Here is a 22,299-nt window from a genome sequence, read left to right on the forward strand (position 1 = left end):
TGGAGGGGCTTTGTAGTTCTCAAAACAAGCATGTGACGCCTGAAAATAGTGCAGCCATACCGATTGTAAAACTCTTGGACCACCTCCTGTGCAATGATATCCCAACGCAAATCCCCGAATCAAAAACCTTCAAGCGCTGTTGTGTGTCAGCCTGGTCTGCATCAGGTTCTGACTGAAGCAGAAAGTTTGTATTTGCTTTCTTGCCTGACAGCTCAGTGCAAGGACCTGATCGAGACCTACGGTCAGAGTAGCAGTGCAGCAGGACTATTATTAAATAACTTATTTTTTTCTTCTTCTTTTTTTTTTTTTATTAACACAGAATTTCCAAGCAACTTTATGCAGTTTTATTACAAATTAGACATGTAGCTATGATACAAGAAACCAGTGTGTTGTTAGAAATGTTTTTACATCACAATATACATATTCACATAACATCTTATGATATCTGTCAATCAACAAACCTGGAAACACAGACCAGGATATTTTCGACCAGGATATTTTCAACAAGGCCATCAAAACAGGTGGGCAGGTTGCTATGGTCGCTCATGATCGCAGGTAGGTCAGTAGAAGGGGATGGAAACTCATGTGGTTCCTCTGCTGCTGCATCAGGGGACATCTCAAGGGCAGACAGGAACACAACCTCGTCCTGTCCCATCACGTTGCCTCACCCACTTGGTTCAACTCTGAATCTTCACATGGCGGAAAATCATCTGGAATTGTCCTGTCATGAGGTTGTTGTCCCTTCCACCTTTAAAATGAAAAAAAAAGAAGGAAAAACATACCAAAAAGGGAAAAAACATAAAACAGATGTAATATATCTTTGTCAACTTCATTTACTTGAAAATGCTCCATTTTAAAATCCATATGGATGCTCGGATTGAGTTGAAGACCAGCTCCCACTGACAATGACTGAATTGATCAATTCAGATAAAACGCTGCATATATTCAATAACTAATTTTTTCAAAAATAATTTTAAAAAACCTGATCTATAAGCTTACAATGCATCCTAATTGAAGTTATTGTCAAAGATCTGTTCTCTCCAACGTAAAACATTATCGATGCAAACCTTCAATGTTAAATGTATTCAAACCAGTACATTCATCAATGTTTGTTTGTTTTTTCAAAAGTGCAGCATGCCTACTTTTGCAAAGTCTTTGAATGTGGAAGTGGAAGTTGCAGAGTCTCTCGGAGGTAGTGATAAACCTTTGGTTCATTGAGGTGGAGCGTGAGGGCAAATTCGCGCTGGTCCTTAGAGTACTCATGGCTCCTCTTTGCAAGGAGGTCGAGTTTAAGCCCTGAAATTCAGTAGTAAAAACACATCACTGAGTCAGTTTTGCCTGCATAAATTTGCTGTCTGGTAAGACAATAAAAGTCAATTATTAAAGATAAATGTGCTAAAGCTAAACTAACACTTAAATCAAGTGCAGAGACGCTGAATCGAGGGAGTTGGGCATTTATGTGCAACATTTCTACAGAGGCGTGGGCCCAGGTTATTGGATGATTTAAACTTTAAATTTTAAAGAGTCTGTGGAAGGAATATTCTAAAGTATTAACATAAGGGGTGTTAATATTGTGGCACACATGGTTTGATGTAAAATAATTATTACTTAATGTGGGATCCCCTCCCCTCAGAATAAATGCGCCTAAAGGTTGAATTTTCCTCTTTTTGACTTTGGTCCACCATCCTATATTTATTATTTGAAGAAAAAAAAATACTACAAGCTAAAGAACACATCTTAATCAGGGGTACCAATAATTATGGATTTCATACTGTACACTTAAATTGTATTTTCAAATGTACCCGAGTAAAAATCAAGCTTGTCTTGAAGCTCTATGTTGATGAGGTCCTTCTCCTTCAGTTGGTCGATCAGGCAGCGAACTGTATCCTTGGCCCTACTTTCCCTGATTTTTGCATTCCTGCTCTCCCGTTCCAGATTCTCCACTCTTGCTAGGGCTTCATCCAGTCTTTTCTTTAGAAGAACAGCAGACGGCAATGAATAGGAGTGATCCTAAGAGAAAGGTGGATGAAAATATTTTGACTTGGGTTTAAAGTCCCTGAAACATAAAAATAAAAGTCGTGAATTTGCGACCAAGCCTGAATGAATAAAAAAATTAATTGAGGCTTCAAAAACTCGTGAAAAATCCAGCCATCAAAAGCACTCACAGGTGCATGGTACTGGGAAACGTTCTCAATGTTATCGTTAATCCCAAAATCACCATTCTGGATATGACAAAGACAGAAGAAACAAGGATTAGTACAAACAACAGCAGGTTACAATGTAAGATCAATAGTGACAAATCCATATGGTTATAACCTTAGGACTCTCAACAATTGGCTCAGGGTGTTCTGGTTTCAAGACATCCTGAGACAGGTCCGTTGTCTCTAGATCAGCTCTCTTAGAAGCCAGCGTTTTCCTACCTTTTACTGGCTAAAACGACAAAAAGATTGAAATATAGATTAAAACCAAATAATTCAACACAGTGATTATATACACATCTAAAACACCTACTGTATTCAAATCTTCATGATACACATACTTTTGCAATATACCTACTTTTTGGAGATGATCGGGAAAGCTGAAAACTGATGGCATAGCCCCACTTCTAAGTCGGACATTTTGTCCGGTCCTGTCGAAGTCCTCAGGTTTAAAATGAGCACTGCAGAGAACGGAGTAGTCACTGGCTACGAAGTTTTCTCTACACAGGGCAACTTCCCACCGCCTCCTTTTATGTTTTTCTTTTGGGAACCTTAAACACAGACAACAATAACCTTGTTCATTAATGTTTTAATATTCAGAGTTATACATTTATTTTGTAGCATGGCACAAGATTGCTGCCATCTCCTGAATGGTTGGACATTAAGGTTTATCAGAGGCGAGTCATGTTCTGGTATACAGTATGAAGACAAAATCCAAAAGGGTGAGTTAACCTGTGTGAAATGTCAAAAAAGTGAAAGCATGCATTGTTGTAATTTGATTTCAAAATGTGATGAAATGTCATTTGACTACAATGTGCCTGGGTTGTATGCTTGTCATAGGCAAGCAATACGATCCGTCCTTTGTTTTCACTGGGTAAAGGAAGCCTTTGCATTAGGGAAATATCAGAATCGGAATTGTCAGTTGCTCAGGGCTCAGGTAACGGCCATTTTTTCTGATGCTTAACTATGATTGATCGTTACCTGAGCCCTGAGCAACTTGATGTCATTTTAGTTGACAGCAAGTGACAAAATGGCTGCCTCCTGGGACGGATAAAAACGGGTGGATTTAGTCAAATGTATTTAATGCCCTTTTAGGCTATATAATTAATTTGAGCATAAAACAATTTCAACAAATGTTGCCAACACCGCTTTGGCTGTTAGCATTTTACTCTCTAGTGGACTACGGGTTACATTTGTATTCAAATTACTTTTAAATAACAAGTACGGACAAAACTAGAGTTCAAACATACTTGTGAAAGGTAATATTCCGTGCCTTGACCTTGGCATTTCGCTCATTTTTGCAACCATGAGCAACACAATACTCGGGCATCTTCCTTCGTACGTCTTCTGAGGTGCTGGACTGTAAACATGGAAGTCATTTGTTTAAATAATTAAAAAAAAATTTTTTAAAACTGATAAACAACGTGTCCACCAGTCTTGTACACGTCTGATGTGAATAACAATCTTAAGATGTGTCAAAAGCAGTAAAAATTCAGTTATTTCATGAACACAAACAAACATACCTCAAAACTGCGCTCTTCTTCTTCGTCGTGTTCTGGTTCACACATGAATAGAACACACTAGCGCCAACTAATGATCTGCAATGATTAGTGCTGTCCTGTCCATCAAGCAAAAAATATAGTAATAATAACTTTTTAATTATTTTCTCTAGTACTAATACACTAAAAAATACTAATTTCATTATTTTTCTTATGTCACCTCTTTACACTTCATAAAAACATGTTGAATAGATTCCATTTCATTGCATATTTCCCGTTTTGATGTTTTCCAAAAGTAACAAGCTTTATTTAATCTAGGAAATAGGTCACCAACCTTTTCAAAGCTGATAATTTGAGAATGGGTACTGAATCATTAATGCCAAGGGCTACAAATTTGATACAAACTTCTGAAATTGAAATTTGCTCAAGCTTTAATAATGTTTTTACTATCATGTTATATTATCATGATATTCATTAATTTTACAGGGTTGGGGAATCCAGGACCAGAAAGCAAAAATCATGCCACATATTGGTTTTAGCCACAGGTGCTTCTTACTTTATTGGCAGGTAACAAGCTCATCTCCACCTGCTGAGTACAAGCAGGCCAAATAGTTTCAGGGTTTTTACTTTTTTTACCTGAATTCCCCAACCCTCTTCATTTATATGATGACACTGATCATGTTAAGTTCTCACAATAACATACATATCAACATGCAACACTTTATTTCTATAAATCTCTGCCGTTGTTAACATTTCCCAATTACACAGGCCCGTGGCTACTCATGTGGTCCTTCAGAGCTTCCTGGCACCACGTGCCTCATAATCAAACACTAAAATAATAAAATAGTACATCACAAGTCAAATTTTCACTTCTTTTTTTTTATTAAAACATTTCAAGGTCCCGAGGTTTGCACTCTACTGAGCGATATTCTAGATCCATCATGCATTCTCCTCGGCTGTTAAAATAATCTTTGATTGTACCTTACCCCCGACCGAGAAATTTAGCTCCAATTACGGACTTCAACTTCCAGAGTCCTTCTCTAAAATAACACACCAGTTGCCCTGGTCATGGTAGCTACTCTGCACTTTGACTCCCTTCACCTGCATACACAGCTGCTCCAGCTCTCCCTGCTGGAACACGTGGTAATAACGGTGGAAGACGGGCACCAGGCCACACTGCCTTTCTGACTCATGATGACTGTCGACATTACAGTGGGATCTAATGCTGGACTCGGACTTTTTTGGACGAGAGTCTTTTGAAACCTTTTTACACTTTGTTTTATCTATATCTGTCCTCGCCTTTCCTGAGTCACCCTCCCTTCTTTTTCCGTCTTTGAGATGCCATGGAACAAGAAGGTCCCGAGAGTTGAAGGCCGTGCGATTAATATGAACACTAAGTTTGTCATCAGTCACTTTGTAATCATCTGAGGGACTTTTCTTGTTATCTTCAGGGTTGCTCTCCGTACATATAGTGGATTTTCCGTCAGGCTCAGGGTCATCCTTGGCTGTATTGCTTTTAGGGTTGTGGTCTTTGAGGTACTTGGACTTCTGCTGCTTGTACTCTTGCTCAAAAGCCCAGACATAAATGAGAGCGTGACCCCCAGGCTTCAAAAGTCTCACCAACTCCTTCACAGCTGCCAAGCGACGCTCCTACGACAAAATAATTCACAAACATTTTAGATTAGTCTTCAAGAAAAACAAAAGGTCAGGTTACAGTCAATTTCCCCTCCAAGCATGCATTTGGACCTGAGTTGAGGAGTTGGAGCACAGCATTGCTATAACTGAAACCATTTCCCCCAAGCTATCCCCAAAACATTGGAAGTACACAATTGTCCACAATTTGTCATTGTATTTTGGTCAGATCGAATGTATAATGTCCGTATTACTGTCTTCTTTTCACTGTGTCCTTTTACAATACATACTGGTGTGGAAAAGTGGTGTATGACAGCTATAGAGATGCAGGCGTCACAAGAAGCCGTTCGAAGCGGGACACAGAGGGCATCGGAAACAAATGCCTGGAAACCTCGCTCAGCACAGATTTGGACGAGGGCGCTGCTCCGATCACAGCCCACCTGGTACACAAGAAACAAACATACAATATATTATGATTTCTACAAAGAAAAAAGGCAAAGTCCCATTTTTTAAGCAGAATATTTATACTAGTTCTTAAAAAAGAAAAGCATGCAAAATCTGTATGTTCAGAAAATGCGGAGGAAAAACATTTCCTCACTTGTGCGTGCATCAATAAACTATTAAAAAGTCACACAAGAAATATAATAGTATGACAAAGAAAGCGGTACTCACACTAATGACCTCCGGGTTGACACCCAGATACTTTCCATTTCCACAGCCAACATCAGCCAGCACATTTCCAGGCATGAGCGAGGCCAAGAAGTGGCACACACGAGGCCAAGGGGAGTGACGCGTGCTGCTGAAGTGGGGGGCGATGGCGTCGTACACCCGGTGAACGTACTCATCCTCCAGACGGGCGGCATCACCGCGGCCTCGAGGAAGCGAGGGGGGAGACGGTGGAGAGAGAGCTCCTTGACTATCACAAGTGGAGGGAAAAGCTGGGGGGGGGGGGGAGCAGGAAGCAAAACTATAAATATAACCTACAGTATTTAATTAACTTTTTATTTGTATTTACTTTGGACAGCCTATAATGTATAATCCACTAGACAATGTATGCTTGTTTGCATTGGGATGTGTGGCAATGCATATTACATCTTTTGTAATTCAAGTGATGGCGAACAAAATGGAATACAGTAGAGGTGGTATATAAAATTCATATTTTAAAAAAGTATCACGTCATCGTGCACTTGAATAGGGCTCACCACAGCAGCAAGGTTCATGTCTGATCTTGCGGAAAGTGAAAGACGTTCGAGTGCCCCTTTTGCTCAAAGTGAGTTGGTTGAGGGCACCAAAGTCACATGTTGTCGGGCCCGAGGATAGGGAGTCGCTTGCGGGCACCGTGTCAAATTTACGAGGAGTGATTCTGTTTAAAAAAAAAGAAAAGAAAAGACAAACAAAATGTTATGACAAATTAAATCTTACCAGTAAAAATTGAACCCCTGCTGTGGACTGACCCATGAGTCCAGAGGTAACGGCTCTCCCCTTGCATCACCAAGAGACTCCGTGCTGGCAAAAACACGCTTACTACACGGCCGTCGGGATGGCGAAACTCCATCACAGTCTGTAAGAAGAAACGCAGAAAACAAAAATGATTACAACCAATTACGAAAACAAACAAGGGATGCAGTAACTACATGTCTGTCAACAAAAGAAAATGGGCCAAAGCTTTTTGTTTAGTCACTTAAATCGGACCAAATAATATCCTGCTGTTCAGCTTCTAATTACGGTAGATTGCTTCAACATCATGGACTGTTATGATCCAAATTTCTTCTTTTTAACCAAAAGAATAAGGCAGGCACAGCGGTGCTCATTTTCACTAACATGCTGCAGAAGCATCATCATCATCATCATCATCATCATCATCATCATCATCATCATCATCATGAGAGATGTTTGATTCTAATTTTTCCTTTCCTTTCCGGAGCAGAACAGCGTGAACTCTTGAGGGAAATTACACCGACGCTATTTCCAACTGCATCCTGCGCAACTTCTGACAGCAGGTAAATTGAATTTTGTGAAGATCGGTGTGCGCGCGTGCGTGCATGCATAGATGTGCTGATGGAATACAGACAAATGAATCCGACTGTTCCCTGAAACAGCTGACCACGCTCTCTACAAAGCCCCTCACACCGTGTACATTTGCACAATAACAATCTAATAAGATTCAAGGCCAACCATTAGAGGAGGCGTGTTCACAATTTAAAACAATTCTCAAGTGTCTTAATGAAATTATTTTGCAAAAGTACCTCAAGGATCATGCAAAGGATGAGGTGGTGTGGGGGTGGGGGAAATATGTACTTGGTGGTTAGACATTAAATAGGCGGGCAGCTATGCTGGAGACCCAACTATTAGTATACAAGCACTTAAAGACTCCATTTTACATACTGTCTTAAATGTTTCTTAAGGTGTTTCTAATTTCAAGTAGTGCAAGACTGAAATATATCATACTGAGAGGTCTTTGCAAAAATGTGGTTACTTCATTGCTGAAGAAGGGTTAGGGTTCCTTTGAGGCTAGGAAAGTCATTTCATACCTTTGTCCCCAGGCTTAGTGAAAGGATGGCGTCCTCAAAGGCAGAGTGAGTATCCACGTGAGGAGGTATACCTACAAATGTAACAAATCATCATTATTAAACACTACATTCATTTACATATTTAAAACCAAAGTTTGTTTGTAAGCTCTGTTTTTTTTAAACACAAAACATTTTGCAGTAAGTCAATGTTCAACTAAAGAAAGAAGAGAAAATCAACTTCCTTCATGTGTGCAAAGGCTGTGCTGCCATCTTGTGGTAAAAATAAAACATTTTCTGTACAAAGTGACAATGACTGTAAACCTAACAAATGCAACCCTACATATTGCCTATGATATGAATAAACCTAAATGTGTAACTAATTTCCCTCCCAATAATTGTATTTTTTTTAACTGTGTGTATTCGTCACCACAGCTTTTTTTTTTTCTTTTCTTAATGGATCTATTTGTCACCTGTTATATGAAAGTGGCTATGACGCTGTAGGACATATATACATGCTAGAACAAACCCTGTCCAGACTCGTACTGGTTTACAGTCAGCTGATCGGGCATGAACTTTGTGTGTCCACTCTCCATAATTCTTTGCAGTACAGGCTGACACTCCTCGGGAATACCTGGATACACATACACACACTTTCGCATTCAGCTTTTCCCATAATCATGCAGGTGAAAAGTTGAAATAAAACTTATAGTTAAATGCAACTCATCTTACCTACGTGTAATGGCTTGTCTTTGTCCACATTGTTGTTGTCGTAGCGAAATTCAAAGCCAAAATGTTTGACTCTTCTGTGCTTCAGAGCTTTTTGTGCTGTGTAGGATAGAACATTAGATTTCAGCTGGCAAATCAGTTAAATGATTAGTCTTCTAACATGATCAAATATACTGCTTTGGTTATGTACCTATAGTATGTAGTAGTAAATTCAGCTATATACAAGGTACATTGCTTTCTCCCTAACAAAACTTGGAATTTAAACCATTATCATATTAATATACATATTATACACAACAGAACTTAACACTAAATTAATAATGCCCTGCAATTGGCTAGCGATCAGTTTGGGATCTACCCAGCCCCTCGCCCAAAGTTAACTGGGATAGGCTCTTGCACACTCGCGACCCTGTTGAGGTTAGGCAGTACAGATGATGGATGGATGGATGGAAACTGCTCATCAAACACTTTCCTGTTACCTCATTGAATGTCTGTCAAGCACCGGAAAGGGTGATGAATATTACTTAATTTTAGTTTTGTGAAGTTATTATGCATGGTGAACGGTTAAGGTTTTGTTAACATATTTTTCCACTCTCATGACAGATAACAATGTTAACAGTTAACATTTTACTTAAAGCATTGCCTGTACAATTAAAGGTTTGCACGTAGAACAAATTGACTCTAGAAATTATTGTCAAAGTCGTTTTTTTTTTTAATAGAACAAACTAAAAGTGAATAGGCATCAAGTTTTAGACTGTTTTCAGACTTTACTTTGGATTAATGTTGAGTTTTATGCCAAACTGCAATACTAGAAGTAAGCTTGAGTCACTACAAGACATTACACAGCTCCTCCTTACCAGTGACATCATCACTAGTAGACGACCAGTCGATGGCAGCAAGCAGTAGAGCTTCTTCCTCTGGAGAAACAAAGTCCTCCACCAACACCAGTCCAGTTGGCAAAGTCACACAAGCCTGCTTTTCACACGGCACTGTAAACATACACATAAATATTGTTTGGAAATAATCATTCATTCAGAATGACAATGTGTAACATGGAAGCAGACTAGAATCTTGGAAACAATCAGTCTCCTCCATCCATCCATTATCATTCTGAAGCGCTTCAATTTTCCTTATTTTTGTGCACGGTGCAATTCAAATCACCAACCCTCGTGTCCCAAAACAGATGACAAAATGCTACAGTACCTGAGTTAACAAAACTGAGATAGAGAGTCACACTATTCTCTCTACACTGAAGTGTTTGTCCATTCAGGTGGATGTGAGCTTTCCGGGCATTCTCCTCAGATCTGCATGAAGAGCAACAGCATAAGGAGGCAAATATGTTAACACTTACCAAAAGGAGATTCTATGATTGATTTTACCCATATGTGACAAAAGCATAGGGCTTGTGAGGGGGCATGAGGAGGGTCTCCACCTCCCCGATCTCTTTTAGCACATCAGACAGCTCCTCCCTACTGACACCATTCCCCAGGCCACCATTAGCCACCACCAAATTCTAAAGAGCACACACAGATACATTTCCATTAGACTGTGTGAAAGAAAAACATCATACTGCCATCACACAGTTAGAAAAAAACATCTGTATATGATATGACGCTACATTCCCTTTCTTAGCTTCTCTGTTTATGTAATTACCTTGGTGGGCTCCGACGTAGTATTGATTCCTTCGTGTTTCAGCAAAGTGTGACTGGATTTAATCTGTTTACGGATAAGTTTCTTGTCAACTTTACCCCTATGGCGAGCCTTGAAGTTGTTTTCCACATTTATCTCCATTGTGCGTCTTTTTAGGTTTGTCCGGTAGAAACGTGAAACGCTGATGGTTCCTACAGTGTTCTTCTTCTTCTTCTTAATTTTTGTCAGACTGGTCACGCCAAGTGCATTGCTGCCCTCCACTGGAACTCAGGAACGCTAGTGAAAACTAATTTTCCTCTCTCCGACCATTTCTGCTGCATGTTGGACAATGCAGCACATACTCCCCACAAAGTATCAAACTTTTGAGTCTCTCAAGAAACGTCGCTTTGTGTGAGAGACTCAAAAACGGCAAACTACACCCACAACAATAAACAATATTGTAGTGTCATTCAAAGATCAGCATCATTATAGTTGTGAAGGCAGACGCTATGGTGCAGCTTTTGTATTGGATAGCAATAAATTGTGCAAGTGTGGCGTGCTCAGAGGCATCAACCGGATTGTTAAAACCAAAGTGGAGGTACACTTTCTTTGTTCAAACCTGATAATCAAACATATTTTACTTTCACTTATGGCCACATTATATACAACCCAAACAATGATAGCAATGCCATGCTTTAATGCCTCTCTAATCTTCCATCAAAAGATTGGCAAAAAATACTCCAAGGATCATTCTCTAGTCATCGCTAGCTTGATACTGAGGGACTAACTAAAGAGAGTGACTCTCCCTGGGACTCTTTGTCAAAGAGCAAGCCATTCACAGTTTAGCAGGCCCTTGAATTGTTAAGTGATAAATGTGTGTGTGCCCGTGGCGGGTCAGAATTCCTGCATAGCTTGTCTCGAGTTATGAATCTGTTTGTGTAACTCTTTGTGATTCCTGGTTTACACGAACCATTGCGGATGTGGATCTTTGTGTGTCTTGAGTTATTGTGCAATGTAGGACTCACCTGTCTTTAGTCATCAAAGTGCTGCACCAGGCTGGGTTTGCCAGTGGGAGCCCTTCGACGTCAGTTTAGTCTGCAAAACAACAGCTGGCCAGAAAGGGAAACGCATGACTGATCCTTCCTACATGATAACAGCACTCAGCTACATCTATTTTTAAAGCACTTGAAACTATCTTTCTTTTTTTTCTTTTTTGTAATGAATGTAGGATGACCTGTTTCTATCTATCACAAAGCTTTCAAAGTGGACTACTGTCTGTTCTATGACAATGTAAAAGACACATTGTTGAGTTGCAGCCTGAAGAAAAGTGCAAAAAAAAATGGCAACCTTCCTCAACTGTGGTAAAGCAACGTCTCAAGAGATATGCTGACATCTGTTTTTTGTGAGCTTTCTAGGCATTTTTAGGGCATATTTCCCAAATATTTGTGTTGCATTGCAAATTGTATGCATTGTTCCCCATGCACATATTTAAGTTGAGCTTCGAATTATTTTTTTTTACCTTCAACACGGCTACTGAGTAATGAAACATTGCGAACTTGAGTGGGACGGTGTGTCTACCTTGAGGCTCGCCACCACTCTTTGAAATGCTGGGCTGGGAGCCAGACACCAGTCTTGCCAAAGGCATCTTTGTATTCTAATTAGCTGGGGACTGTTGGATGGAGACGAGTAAATGGAGAAACCAGATCTGGGTTTTTAAAATAGTAGTTCTGTTCTTTACTAGACCAAAGGGTTTGGCTGTTAACTGATCAGCCTGTACTTGGAGGAGGATGAATCATATAAAAACCAAGGTGATGAAACAGCAAGGTAAGAGAGATGAAATCAATCTAAACCAGCTGGGTTTATTTTTGTATGAAGGAAAATCAGATTACAACTTTATGTAATGTGCTACAATAAAGTATTCTAGTATTCTTTCTAGAAAAAGTATTCAAGGTATTAAAGTACTGTAATTGAACTCAAATGCTGTATTAGCCGGGGCGGATTGTTTTCGTAAAATTTTAAGTTTATGCAACTAATTTATAATTCAAGTCCAAAACAATTTATAATTCAAAGACAATTTTAAAAAGACTTCTTTTTTTTTAAACTGTAATGTATGTTATATAAAAAATTAAAATAAAGACTTAGTGTCAGCAAAAACAGAAAAAAACGATTTGGTAATGGAACATGGTACTAAGGTGAGTTTGCAATCCTTGTTAAACATACAGTACATGGTCTTGGTCGGGTTGGCCTTTAGCAGAGGTGAATTCCTGTCTCTTGTCCAATCACAGCTGCCCTTTGTAAGAACATTTAAGACCCTCGAAATGTGGAAAGCTGAAGGCTCAATACACTTTTTATTGCTAGCGATTTTTGGGCCTATAATGCAGGTATAATTAGCACGTACTGAAATAGGCAAACATTTAGTTGATGGATTTCTGTAATCAAATCATGTTATTCTTTTCATTTGTCTTTCCCCATCAATGTGCAGTATTTTTAATGAGTAACCTATTTATAAACTAGTCATTAATATGTGTGTCTTAAGAAAAAAAAAATAATAATAATAATATGTGTGTAGTGGAGCAAAATAAATACTTAAATATTTAAACGCGTAATCTATAAACACTATAGGCATGCAAAACTGTAGCCTACATAAAACATACTTTCAATAAAAAAAAAAAGTAATATTAATATGGCAAAACAAAATCCTAATTGTGTCTGCCTATGTTAATTCATAATACAGTACCCATAAATTCTCATTAAATAGCATGAAAAGTGTGAAAGTTGACCAACTGAATATTTCCAAACTACTTTCTCAAATCGATTCTTTAGAAAATAAAGCAAAGTGTTTTAATGTAAAATGACATATGAAATGTCCACTGTCCACATATTTTTGGGTTTTGGAGTCCTTTTAAAGCTTTTTTTTTCTTGGCAAGAGTTCAGCCATTTTTCGTATCTTTTTTTCTCTACTGTTTTAATTATTTTTGTTCCACTATCGGTTATAGTAACTCAAACCAAATAATAATTTTGGCTATGGGTGTATGTTTCCATGCATTAATTCATATATTGTGTGATTGTAAGAGAAGGAGGAAAGTTTTTTTCTTTTCTATTGCCTGTTTTCTTTTGATTCTTCTTTTCTTTCTTTGATTATTGTCACTTATTTATGCATTGAAATCATGTTGAAAATATTCCAAATAAACATTTCAATCAAAGTAGTAGTTTACTGTATAAACATAAGAGGGACATACAAGCACATACTCTGCAGACACGTATTTATGCAGCATGTCCCAGAATGTATTGAATGGTGTCTCTGAGGTGCTGTTGACACTTCTGTCTCTACTGCTCCAGTCGGCAACACTGCCAGCACTTTTCTATCTAACACACACACATACATAATCAGCTGTTAGGTTGCTCTGCGGTCTATCCTGTCTGCACACTTCAGCCCGTTTTATATCTAATCAGAGCCACACTGGATCTCATGACAATGGGAATCCTTGGGTCCAACAGCTACTTGTCCAACATTGGCAGAATTGTATGCGATAGAATGACACCTATGGCAGCCATTTTGATCTGTTCAATCCCTCGGGAATTCCCTGTGATGGAAAGGTTCAAGATAGGCCTACTCGAACACACTTTGTCCTGCCGTGACCTCTACGTGTGCACAGGAGAAGGTGTGTGTGTCACGGGGTTTAGCACCAGTTCGGAGATAATGCCAGTCTAAGCAGCTGTCAAGTGTGAGATGAGCAGAGGGGATTGCTGGCTGATGGTCAGATTCTTTCTTGGGACCAGCACAGCACGGAGAAATGCAGAAGTGGAAAACAAACAACCACAAGAGTATCATTTGGAACGTGATCACAATGTATGCTTTCAAAGGGAAGTCAATCCCTCCCCCAAATCTTTACAATTATATGTTCTACGCTCTCCCACTAATCTAAAAATGGCATTCTGATTAATATTGCATCCACCCATTTTCATCAATCTCTGCGGGCCACCATTTTTCCACTTGTTGACTGAAAATGACATAACAACCAATCACAACTCAACTTCAAAAGCAGGTGAGCCGTGAGCCCTGAGTAACTGTGATGTCATTTTTAGTCGACAGCTAGTGGCAAAATGGCCACCCCGAGATGGATAAAAATGGCTGGATTTTGCTGCTTAATTCATATTCCTCACACACAATATTAACTCATTCACTGCCATTGACGGCTATAGACGTCAAAAATTCATTTGAACAATTTCTATTAGTTTAACATTTTTTTCCACTTTTGTTAACGAGTATGAAAACCTATCTCTTTTTTTTTTTAGAAATACAGATATAAAATGTGTGATTAATTAAAAAAAATTATCGTAATTAATCGCATGACTTCACGAGTTAACTCACAATTAATCACAAATTTTATATCTGTTCTAAATGTACAATAAAAAATATATAGGTTTTCATACTCTTGTTAACAAAAGTAGCATTTTTTTTTTAACAAATAGAAATAGTTCAAATTAATTTTTGACTTCCATAGCCGTCAATGGCAGTGAATGAGTTAATCAGAATGCCATGTTTAGACTAGTGGGGGCGCATAGAACATATATTAAATACAATAGTAAATTATAATAATAATATTCTTGGGTTGACTTAAAGACACTCATGTAGGTCTTTTTTTTCCTTTTTAACAAGTCGCACAAAACACAAAATGCAACCAACATCCACATAGATGATCTGGCCAGTCAGTTTTGGGGAAAATATAGGGTTGCATCTATATTTGACCAAAATGCTCAAATGTCTCAGAAGGTGTTTGACCTCTGTGTGTCCCATCAAGTTCTAAAGTATGCATATATTAATGGCATCAGACCAAAACCTGTCCAAATTTCATATATTTTCAATAATCGTGATTGTATACTGTATTCCAATATTTTTTTAAAGGATGTATTTATTTTTTTAAACCAAATTCAGCACTCCCTATTTATTATTTATACCCATTGAGGTTTTATAAAATAATCCAACTCAGGCAAGTTGCTTTATTATATGTTTATTTATGTGACCTCCATTTTTAGGTCGTATGTGAGAAGCAGTGTTCAACTTGCATGCCTTCCTTTGGAACAGCAGTTTTTGAAAAAATAAAAGTGATTTTAAATGTTGGAAACAATCGATTACTGTACACGATCAAGGCAAAATTAATCGAATTTACAGGGCTCATTTATTTTCGTTTCCTCAGTGTTAAAAAAAAATCTCTAAATATAGAAGGGCTAGTTTAGTCAGTGTAATACTGCATTATTTTTAAATATCTATTTTCGGGACTATGAATGTTTCAAACCTATTGTTTGTATTTGAGCTCTAACATTACATGATTAGAACAACACTGAGAAGTGAAAAGTGGAGTAGAAGTTTTGTGCCGTGGTTAGACAGGACATGTCAAAAATGATGAATCGTAGCTTCAGTTGGACTTGAGTCTGAACCTCCAATGTTACATTTTGAAAAGCTGACTGCATTATTCATCTTGTGCATAGCCTCACGCCCGATACTGTTACACATTCCTCTATCCATGAGACGATGCATGCATTGTATTTGAGGCAATTGTAATCCACCTCATATCTGCAATAATGTGCTATAAATAACCAGGCAGAGAGAGACTGAGACTCTCTATGGTTATGTGTAGGAGAGATCCAGTGGACCAGATTGCGGAAAATAAAACACTTGATTGGTTGTTCATGTAAAAGTGTGGGTGACATCATTAGGTTTGCATGTGAACCATGGGCGGTCCACTGAGGTTGACTACTTTAGGGGCAAGCCCGGCCCATGGTGAGGGCAGAAAGCTGAAGATAGACACAGAGAAACAAAAACCAAAGAAGTGGACGGATAGACATTTCCAAACTATAGACAGGCTGCGTTTTGGGAAATCAAGACAAATATCCTATTGGAGCACATAGCTTCCTGTTTAGTGAAATCAAAAGGGTGAAAAGGTAATAATCCATTCAAGGCTTAAACCGATGTGAACTGAAAACCTTTTTTTTCCCCCTCTCTCTTTAGGTCGAGTAAATTATAACTGGATTTCTTCAAATGTGATGACTGGTTTATGATCATCTACAGTATATGGCACTCTTACACTCTTAGCTACCTTTTATTTCTGTACCTCATTTTTAAAAGTCTGCTTATTTTGTTTGAAAATACTGTACTTTTAAAGCTTTTAATGTCGCTTCTTTGTTTCTCTCAGGTGTGAGATTTGACAGCAAAACACGCATCTTCACTTCAAAATCTTCCTTTTGGCCATCCCCGTGTCCTGTGAACCTCCTTCAGCAGCCGCTGCCTCCTCAGCATCGTCTCCCACCCTGTTTGGAAAGCTGCCATGGATCGTTCGGTGCAGGAACTCTTCCTCAACTTCACGATCGTCTTAATCACCGTTCTCTTGATGTGGCTGCTGGTAAAAACATATCAGGACTAACATGCGGAGCATGGACATTACTCCCATCTCCTGTCGCAGGAGACGGGAGACATTTTATGGAGTCTGCATGTTTTCTGCTGCTATTTTAGAGCACATTTTGGATGCGGTGTTTTCATCGAAGGAAACTATGTGGTTTTGATGCAGTTATTATATCAAAGCTAAACTATTCCGAGATTGGAAAGTGCCTTTTGAGCTACTTTTGTACGAGATCATGCTCAGGTGTGAAAACCGAAAAGGGAATTTTCAGAACAGAGACAAAAGGTTAACAAAAATCCACAAACAGGCACTTTATGTGCAAATCTGCACATAAATGTGCAAATCTGTCCAGTGCCTGTTTTCAAACAAATGTAGTGTCATCAATGACTAGATGACATTTTATACACTCACCATGCTGTTTTGTCTGAGTCTGTATACAATTTAACTCTGTTTTACGTGATCTCAGTGTCATATTAAAAAAAAAAAAAAAAAAGACTCAAACATTTAAATTATTACTGACTTCTTGCAAAATCAGTTCATTGCTTGAGTGACTCTAGCATTTTTTTGCATACAAAAGTATTCGTTTCAGGCTTTGTGAGAAAAAAATAAACAAAAGGAAGTCAATTACTATTATTTTGTTGACTGAATGTGGAGAACTTGAAGTTGGAAGAAGAGCACTTTGAAGGGACACTTGATAAAACGTTATGGATTTATTCTCTCTGCATATGTAGAGCCTCATGGCAACATCTTCATTTTACATTTGGGTCTGAATTACTTCTATACAATGAGGTCTGCTATGGCTTTAACACATTAGTTTTACACCTCTGTGGTTGGGGGTTTGAATCCGGGCTTCAGCCGACCTGTCCTTGGTTCTCTGTAACTTGTCCATAGGTGTGAATGTGAGTGTGAATGGTTCTTTGTCTACATGTGCCCGAGAATTTACTGGTGATCAATTCAGGATGTACCAAACAGCCCTCCGGGAAGTCTCCAGCTCACCTTTGACCCAAGTGAGGATAAGGGTCTAGATAATGGATGGGCGAAATTATGAACTATGATTATAAGACATACAATTCAGGAAGTATAAAATTTCAAATACAGGTTTCTGCTTAATGTTGCTCCTCCATGGGAGGGACTATGTTTCGTCTTGTGTTAATAATGCGTATGCAACTGGATTTCACCTAATAAATAAATAAATTAATAAATAACATCTCAGGAGTATGATAACATGGGAAATGGAGGCGGTGCCCGTGAGAGTTATTAATGGAACGGTTTGCTTACATCATCAATGAAGAACGTGCTTTTTACAAGGTTCTACACAATCTGCTTGCTGCCTTTGTGCATCATTCGATGTCACTCCATGGGTTTGCGTGCCTATTAAAGCTGATGAGCTCACAATGAAATTCAGTCAGGGCTCTGGGCATGGGCGCCACTTCCTCCCATTGACTTCTGTCACTGTGGTACACCTGTGTAGAACAACAAAGTAAATATCAAATCAAAACAATCGTTGTCAATGGATACACTTTGTCCCTGAACTCCATCTCATATTTTAGTGATAACATAACCAGAGGCTAAGGGGAAATGAAACATCCTGGGTTTTACCTGAACTTCATCTGTAATCTCATCAGGGGAATAGTCTCCACCTAAGATGTAAATTTTGTCTCTCGTACCAACTGCTCCGGCATTGAACCCTGCGCACTCAAATGACCCCTCTCCCTTCCACACACAAGTCTGTGGACAGAAACTGTACACCTGCAGGATGAAACACACGAGTCATATGTGACCAAGAAAAGCCTACAGTACTTGTTTAATTGTGTTTATAAGATCCCACCTTGTAAGTGGACAGGTCACAGACGTGCAATGTTTTATGAATTGACACGGCCTTGACCAGCGTTGCATGGAAAAACTGGCCGAACTCTGCCACCAAGCGGCACCACTGGTCCTGTTGGGTGTCATAGCTGAAGAAACAGTCCAGTGAGGGGTTGAAGAAGTCTGTCATCTCCACCTCTGATCCCAGTGTGTAGATAATGCTGCCACAAGCACTGGCTTCAGGATAGAAGATTGCAGTAGGCAGAGGACTGACTGAGAACCAGCTCTTGGCCAATGGATCATAATACTCCACCTGAATATATAACGTGTTGTACTGCCAACAAATGTTCTGACACTGGATCCAATAGTTAAGACACACTCATACAAAAAAAAAGTACATTAAAGCACCTCTAATAGACTGGGAGCAGCCCCTCTGGGTCCTTCCGTCCGCCCCCCAATGACATAAACTCGGTCCAGGCAGACCACTGCTGTGTGCATGGTTCGGGGTTTCAACATCGCTGGAGCAGGTGTGCAGGTTCTTGTTACAGGGGAGAAGCACCACACCTCATCGGTAGCATCATGGAAAGGCTCTGCCACGTGGATTCGCACTGCCCGGCAACAGTTTCCACGGCAACCTCCAGTGATAAATATCTTGTGGGGAAAAGAGGGAAGAGGAGAGGGATCAATTCTAATTTTATTCCCTTTTTTTTTTTAAAGATACAGTGTGTAATAAGTGACCACTAGATGTCGCTAAGGCATAGAATGCAGCTGCAAGCGCATGCAGTAGAAGCACAGACACTACAGTGGCTTGGAGAGACCACACTCTACAAACCTACCACCAATTATTTTTTGCGTGATCAAACGAGCATCTGAGCGAGCGACGCGACTTGGCAGCCGGTGTGAAGCCCGGCAAGCGACGCCAATAGACAGAGCGAGCCAGATTTAGCTAACAAAAGCAGTTAGCTGGAGTTAGTCGGAACCATTGACTGGAGTGGCTAACAAGAGCGGCTAGCGGGAGAAGCTAGTAAAAGCTTGTGAGAGCAAAGCGGAAGGTGACAAGTGACTTGAGCCTTTGGGGTTGATTTTAAATGTGATTTAAGTATATGTATTTCAATATTAACCAAAATAATGACATTTGACAGGGTGTTGCACAGAAGTGATGTCATCTAGCAGCAGCCAATAGAAAAGCACCTTCAGATGATGTCGCTCCCAGGTGCAGTTTTACTTTTGGCTCCAATGGCTCACCTTGCCTGCTTTTTCATTTAAGTCAGCCGAAACGCAACGCGAGGTAAGAAGGGCGTTGCTTTTTTCATTTTACCATGGTATTTATTAAATATTGCACACAGTAATATACAATATTTTATCAAAATGAAAACTAACATTAAAATTAAACTAAAACTAAGCATTTTTTAAATAACTAAAACTAATAAAAACTAACAGTGCTGCCCTGAAAACTAATTAAAACTAACTAAATACAATTTTAAAAACTCTAAAATGAAATTCTAAAACTATAATAACCCTGATTGATGCCCAAAGTATTTTCCAGTTACTGGATTTAATTCAACTGTGTAGGAGTTGTGGCAGTGTATACTGTATACAGTATTCCTGTGATCACATACCTTCTCAGCATAGCTAGTCAGATGGGAACCTGGCAGGTCTGGCACCATGCTCATTCCATCCACCTGGTCCATTCCAAGCTCCTTCCACTGGTCTGTTTCCAGACAGTAGCAGAAAGAGTGGCGGACCACTCCGTTTTCCTCCGTTTTGTGGATATAAATGTAGTTCTGTGTGGTAGCAGGCCTGGCATCGGTAAACAGCCCAATGTGTTGATTTTGTCTGCTCTGAGCATCTGAGATCACAGCCATACAGGAACGATTGCTGCTCAGCAGATCGGAATCACGAAGAGTCTTGCAGACAAGAAAGCAAATTTGAGGATGAATTGAGATTAAAATATAACATCGGCAACAAAGTCCAAGAGTAAATCTCTTTGCACCTGACCTTGAATGGGCAAATACCTTAAGTGCATGTGGAGGTAGATGGTGAAGTCTTGTTAGAGATAACAATTTGGGTAGCAGCTTCTGTCTTCCAGGAGTGTCTTGGCGGACCCACTTTAAAAGTGACATGACCACAGCTTCCTCACTGGGCACACAGAGGGCATCTGACCTCAGGCATTCCTCCAATACATTCACCTAACAATGATTGGAAGCGTTTTTAGAATGTGCCATTCAAAAGGTAATTGATTTCTTGTGCGCGCATTCTATAAGGTTACGGTTAGAGCGTATGTTTCGTGTGTTGGAAAAGTCAAAGTAGAGTGGCTGACTAGCACCTGCATGTCCAGGAAGTCTTGGGTGTTGGAAAGGTCTTGGAAGTTTTCAACCACAAAGTCCGTGGCATTTTGGAGGAGGGAGGCTGAGCCATACGCTTCACCAAGTGCCAATAGTGACAGGCAGTTATCAAGATCTATCGTTGCTAACAAGAAGTCACTGCAGGCTCTGGACAGAACTGATACCTGAGGACACAACAAGAAGAAACATTATCAGGTATAATCAAGTCAATAAGATATACATGAATTTTCTTAGACTGTGGAATGGATCCTGGGTTCATGTAGTACCGTTTCAAAGCATTTATTTGAAATCGGAATACAAGTGGAATAGATTATCTGTGGCTAATGAGCCATGTGTCTCTACCTGCAAAAAGGAGGCAAGCTGAAACAGTGAGTAAACGTTTCCTTCTGTGATAAGAATCTCGCCAGAGTAGGCAAAATCCAGGAAGGAATCCACCACAGCTGGAATTTGGTTACACAATGTTACTGAGCCATCATCACGTTCTCGCATAGCCGCCTCAAACAGGGCCCTAAAGAACAGAAAGGTTACAGAGACAGAGACAGAGAGAGAGCGAGAGAGAGAGAGAGAGAGAGAGAGAGAGAGAGAGAGAGAGAGAGAGAGAGAGAGAGAGAGAGAGAGAGAGAGAGAGAGAGAGAGAGAGAGAGAGAGAGAGAGAGAGAACATTATATTTTCTGCCAGAATGTGCATACAGGTAGAAAGCGATCGAGACCTGAAAAAATCACTGCATGCTGCAAGAACACAGCGATGACAGGGAAATCTGTGTTCCTGGACTTTTATAGTGAAGTCAAATAGTAGGCCTTGCTCTCGAAAAGACCTGAGCACACCCAGCAAATGAAGTCCATGTGAGTTGGACACCTGCAGCAGCGTACGACGCTCTTGGATTTCACTGCAAGGCTCTTTCTGATCAGCCATCTTGATCACACACAAAAAAAGATACAGATTGGATTTTTAAAGCAAGTGTATATGTTATTCTATATATTATTGACCTATATTTCTATACAGTACTGAAGGTGTGACCATTGCAACTATACAAGCTTCCCATGTAGATGTATTATTTTAAATAGCGCCAATGTCAAACGTTTCACTTTGCTCGGGTTCTACTTACAGTCGCAGCACCATGGATAGCGCTTTCTTCTACTACCCGGAAACGTGAAATCCCACGAGAACTCGTAAATGCTCAGAGCCTGCTGTGACTTACTTGTTGTCGCTACGCAATACCACACGCTAATATCATTTTAATACTATAAATTTAAAATATTAACGGGAAGCCCTTCTGGTTTAAAAGATTTAGGTTATATCCGGACTGAATGGATTTGTTTTGACCGGAAGTAAACGCAATGGTTAATGGGAACTGTAGTTTTACTTGGTTGGCTTAAAAAATGAAATACAAAAAGGAAGTCTTGAGCAAACTTGAGGAGAATTAAATATCAAGATATATACTGTAAACATTTATTTTTAAGGTAAACAGCATGTGCATGAATAATTATGATACCATAGCAATATTCATTCCGCACTAATACACAGTTGTGCAAAGTGATTATACCTTTGCATGGTGC

At 39.4% G+C, this 22,299-nt stretch overlaps 4 protein-coding genes across 7 annotated transcripts; 1 reads left to right on the forward strand and 3 right to left on the reverse strand.

The window, feature by feature from the left end:
• Window positions 1-329: 329 nt before the first annotated feature.
• On the reverse strand, window positions 330-3,768 carry LOC147170813 (THAP domain-containing protein 6-like). 3 transcript variants are annotated; one of them, XM_086081533.1, is made up of 8 exons: window positions 3,722-3,768; window positions 3,449-3,558; window positions 2,557-2,749; window positions 2,317-2,430; window positions 2,166-2,222; window positions 1,803-1,971; window positions 1,143-1,296; window positions 330-748 (listed from the first exon to the last, which is right to left on the reverse strand). In XM_086081533.1, the coding sequence occupies exons 1-8, from the start codon at window positions 3,764-3,766 to the stop codon at window positions 655-657; spliced, it is 936 nt and encodes a 311-aa protein (XP_085937659.1). In that variant the 5' UTR covers window positions 3,767-3,768; the 3' UTR covers window positions 330-654. The 3 variants fall into 3 exon arrangements, with proteins under 3 accessions (XP_085937659.1, XP_085937658.1, XP_085937660.1); XM_086081532.1 differs by having other exon boundaries at window positions 1,803-2,010; XM_086081534.1 differs by lacking the exon at window positions 330-748 and having other exon boundaries at window positions 1,139-1,296; window positions 1,803-2,010.
• A 792-nt stretch (window positions 3,769-4,560) lies between these two features.
• alkbh8 (alkB homolog 8, tRNA methyltransferase) lies at window positions 4,561-10,369 on the reverse strand. The gene is made up of 12 exons (XM_086081531.1): window positions 10,219-10,369; window positions 9,945-10,078; window positions 9,769-9,869; window positions 9,423-9,554; window positions 8,569-8,664; window positions 8,366-8,470; window positions 7,861-7,931; window positions 6,784-6,890; window positions 6,532-6,692; window positions 6,002-6,267; window positions 5,620-5,769; window positions 4,561-5,347 (listed from the first exon to the last, which is right to left on the reverse strand). The coding sequence occupies exons 1-12, from the start codon at window positions 10,354-10,356 to the stop codon at window positions 4,718-4,720; spliced, it is 2,091 nt and encodes a 696-aa protein (XP_085937657.1). The 5' UTR covers window positions 10,357-10,369; the 3' UTR covers window positions 4,561-4,717.
• A 4,479-nt stretch (window positions 10,370-14,848) lies between these two features.
• Window positions 14,849-22,045, reverse strand: kbtbd3 (kelch repeat and BTB (POZ) domain containing 3). 2 transcript variants are annotated; one of them, XR_015095653.1, is made up of 11 exons: window positions 21,849-22,045; window positions 21,453-21,655; window positions 21,086-21,251; window positions 20,725-20,907; window positions 20,414-20,587; window positions 20,018-20,305; window positions 18,807-19,049; window positions 18,421-18,711; window positions 18,192-18,341; window positions 17,871-18,055; window positions 14,849-16,589 (listed from the first exon to the last, which is right to left on the reverse strand). XR_015095653.1 is itself a non-coding variant. In XM_086081535.1 (10 exons), the coding sequence occupies exons 2-10, from the start codon at window positions 21,653-21,655 to the stop codon at window positions 17,933-17,935; spliced, it is 1,821 nt and encodes a 606-aa protein (XP_085937661.1). In that variant the 5' UTR covers window positions 21,849-22,045; the 3' UTR covers window positions 17,283-17,932. The 2 variants fall into 2 exon arrangements, 1 of the variants encoding a protein (XP_085937661.1); XM_086081535.1 differs by lacking the exon at window positions 14,849-16,589 and having other exon boundaries at window positions 17,283-18,055.
• Window positions 15,900-17,883, forward strand: sln (sarcolipin). The gene is made up of 2 exons (XM_086081536.1): window positions 15,900-16,137; window positions 16,389-17,883. The coding sequence occupies exon 2, from the start codon at window positions 16,521-16,523 to the stop codon at window positions 16,614-16,616; it is 96 nt and encodes a 31-aa protein (XP_085937662.1). The 5' UTR covers window positions 15,900-16,137; window positions 16,389-16,520; the 3' UTR covers window positions 16,617-17,883.
• Window positions 22,046-22,299: the final 254 nt, after the last annotated feature.

Source organism: Leptonotus elevatus, chromosome 7, assembly GCF_054856555.1.
Source record: "Leptonotus elevatus isolate MCC_2025b chromosome 7, RoL_Lele_1.0, whole genome shotgun sequence".
Lineage (NCBI taxonomy): Eukaryota > Metazoa > Chordata > Actinopteri > Syngnathiformes > Syngnathidae > Leptonotus > Leptonotus elevatus.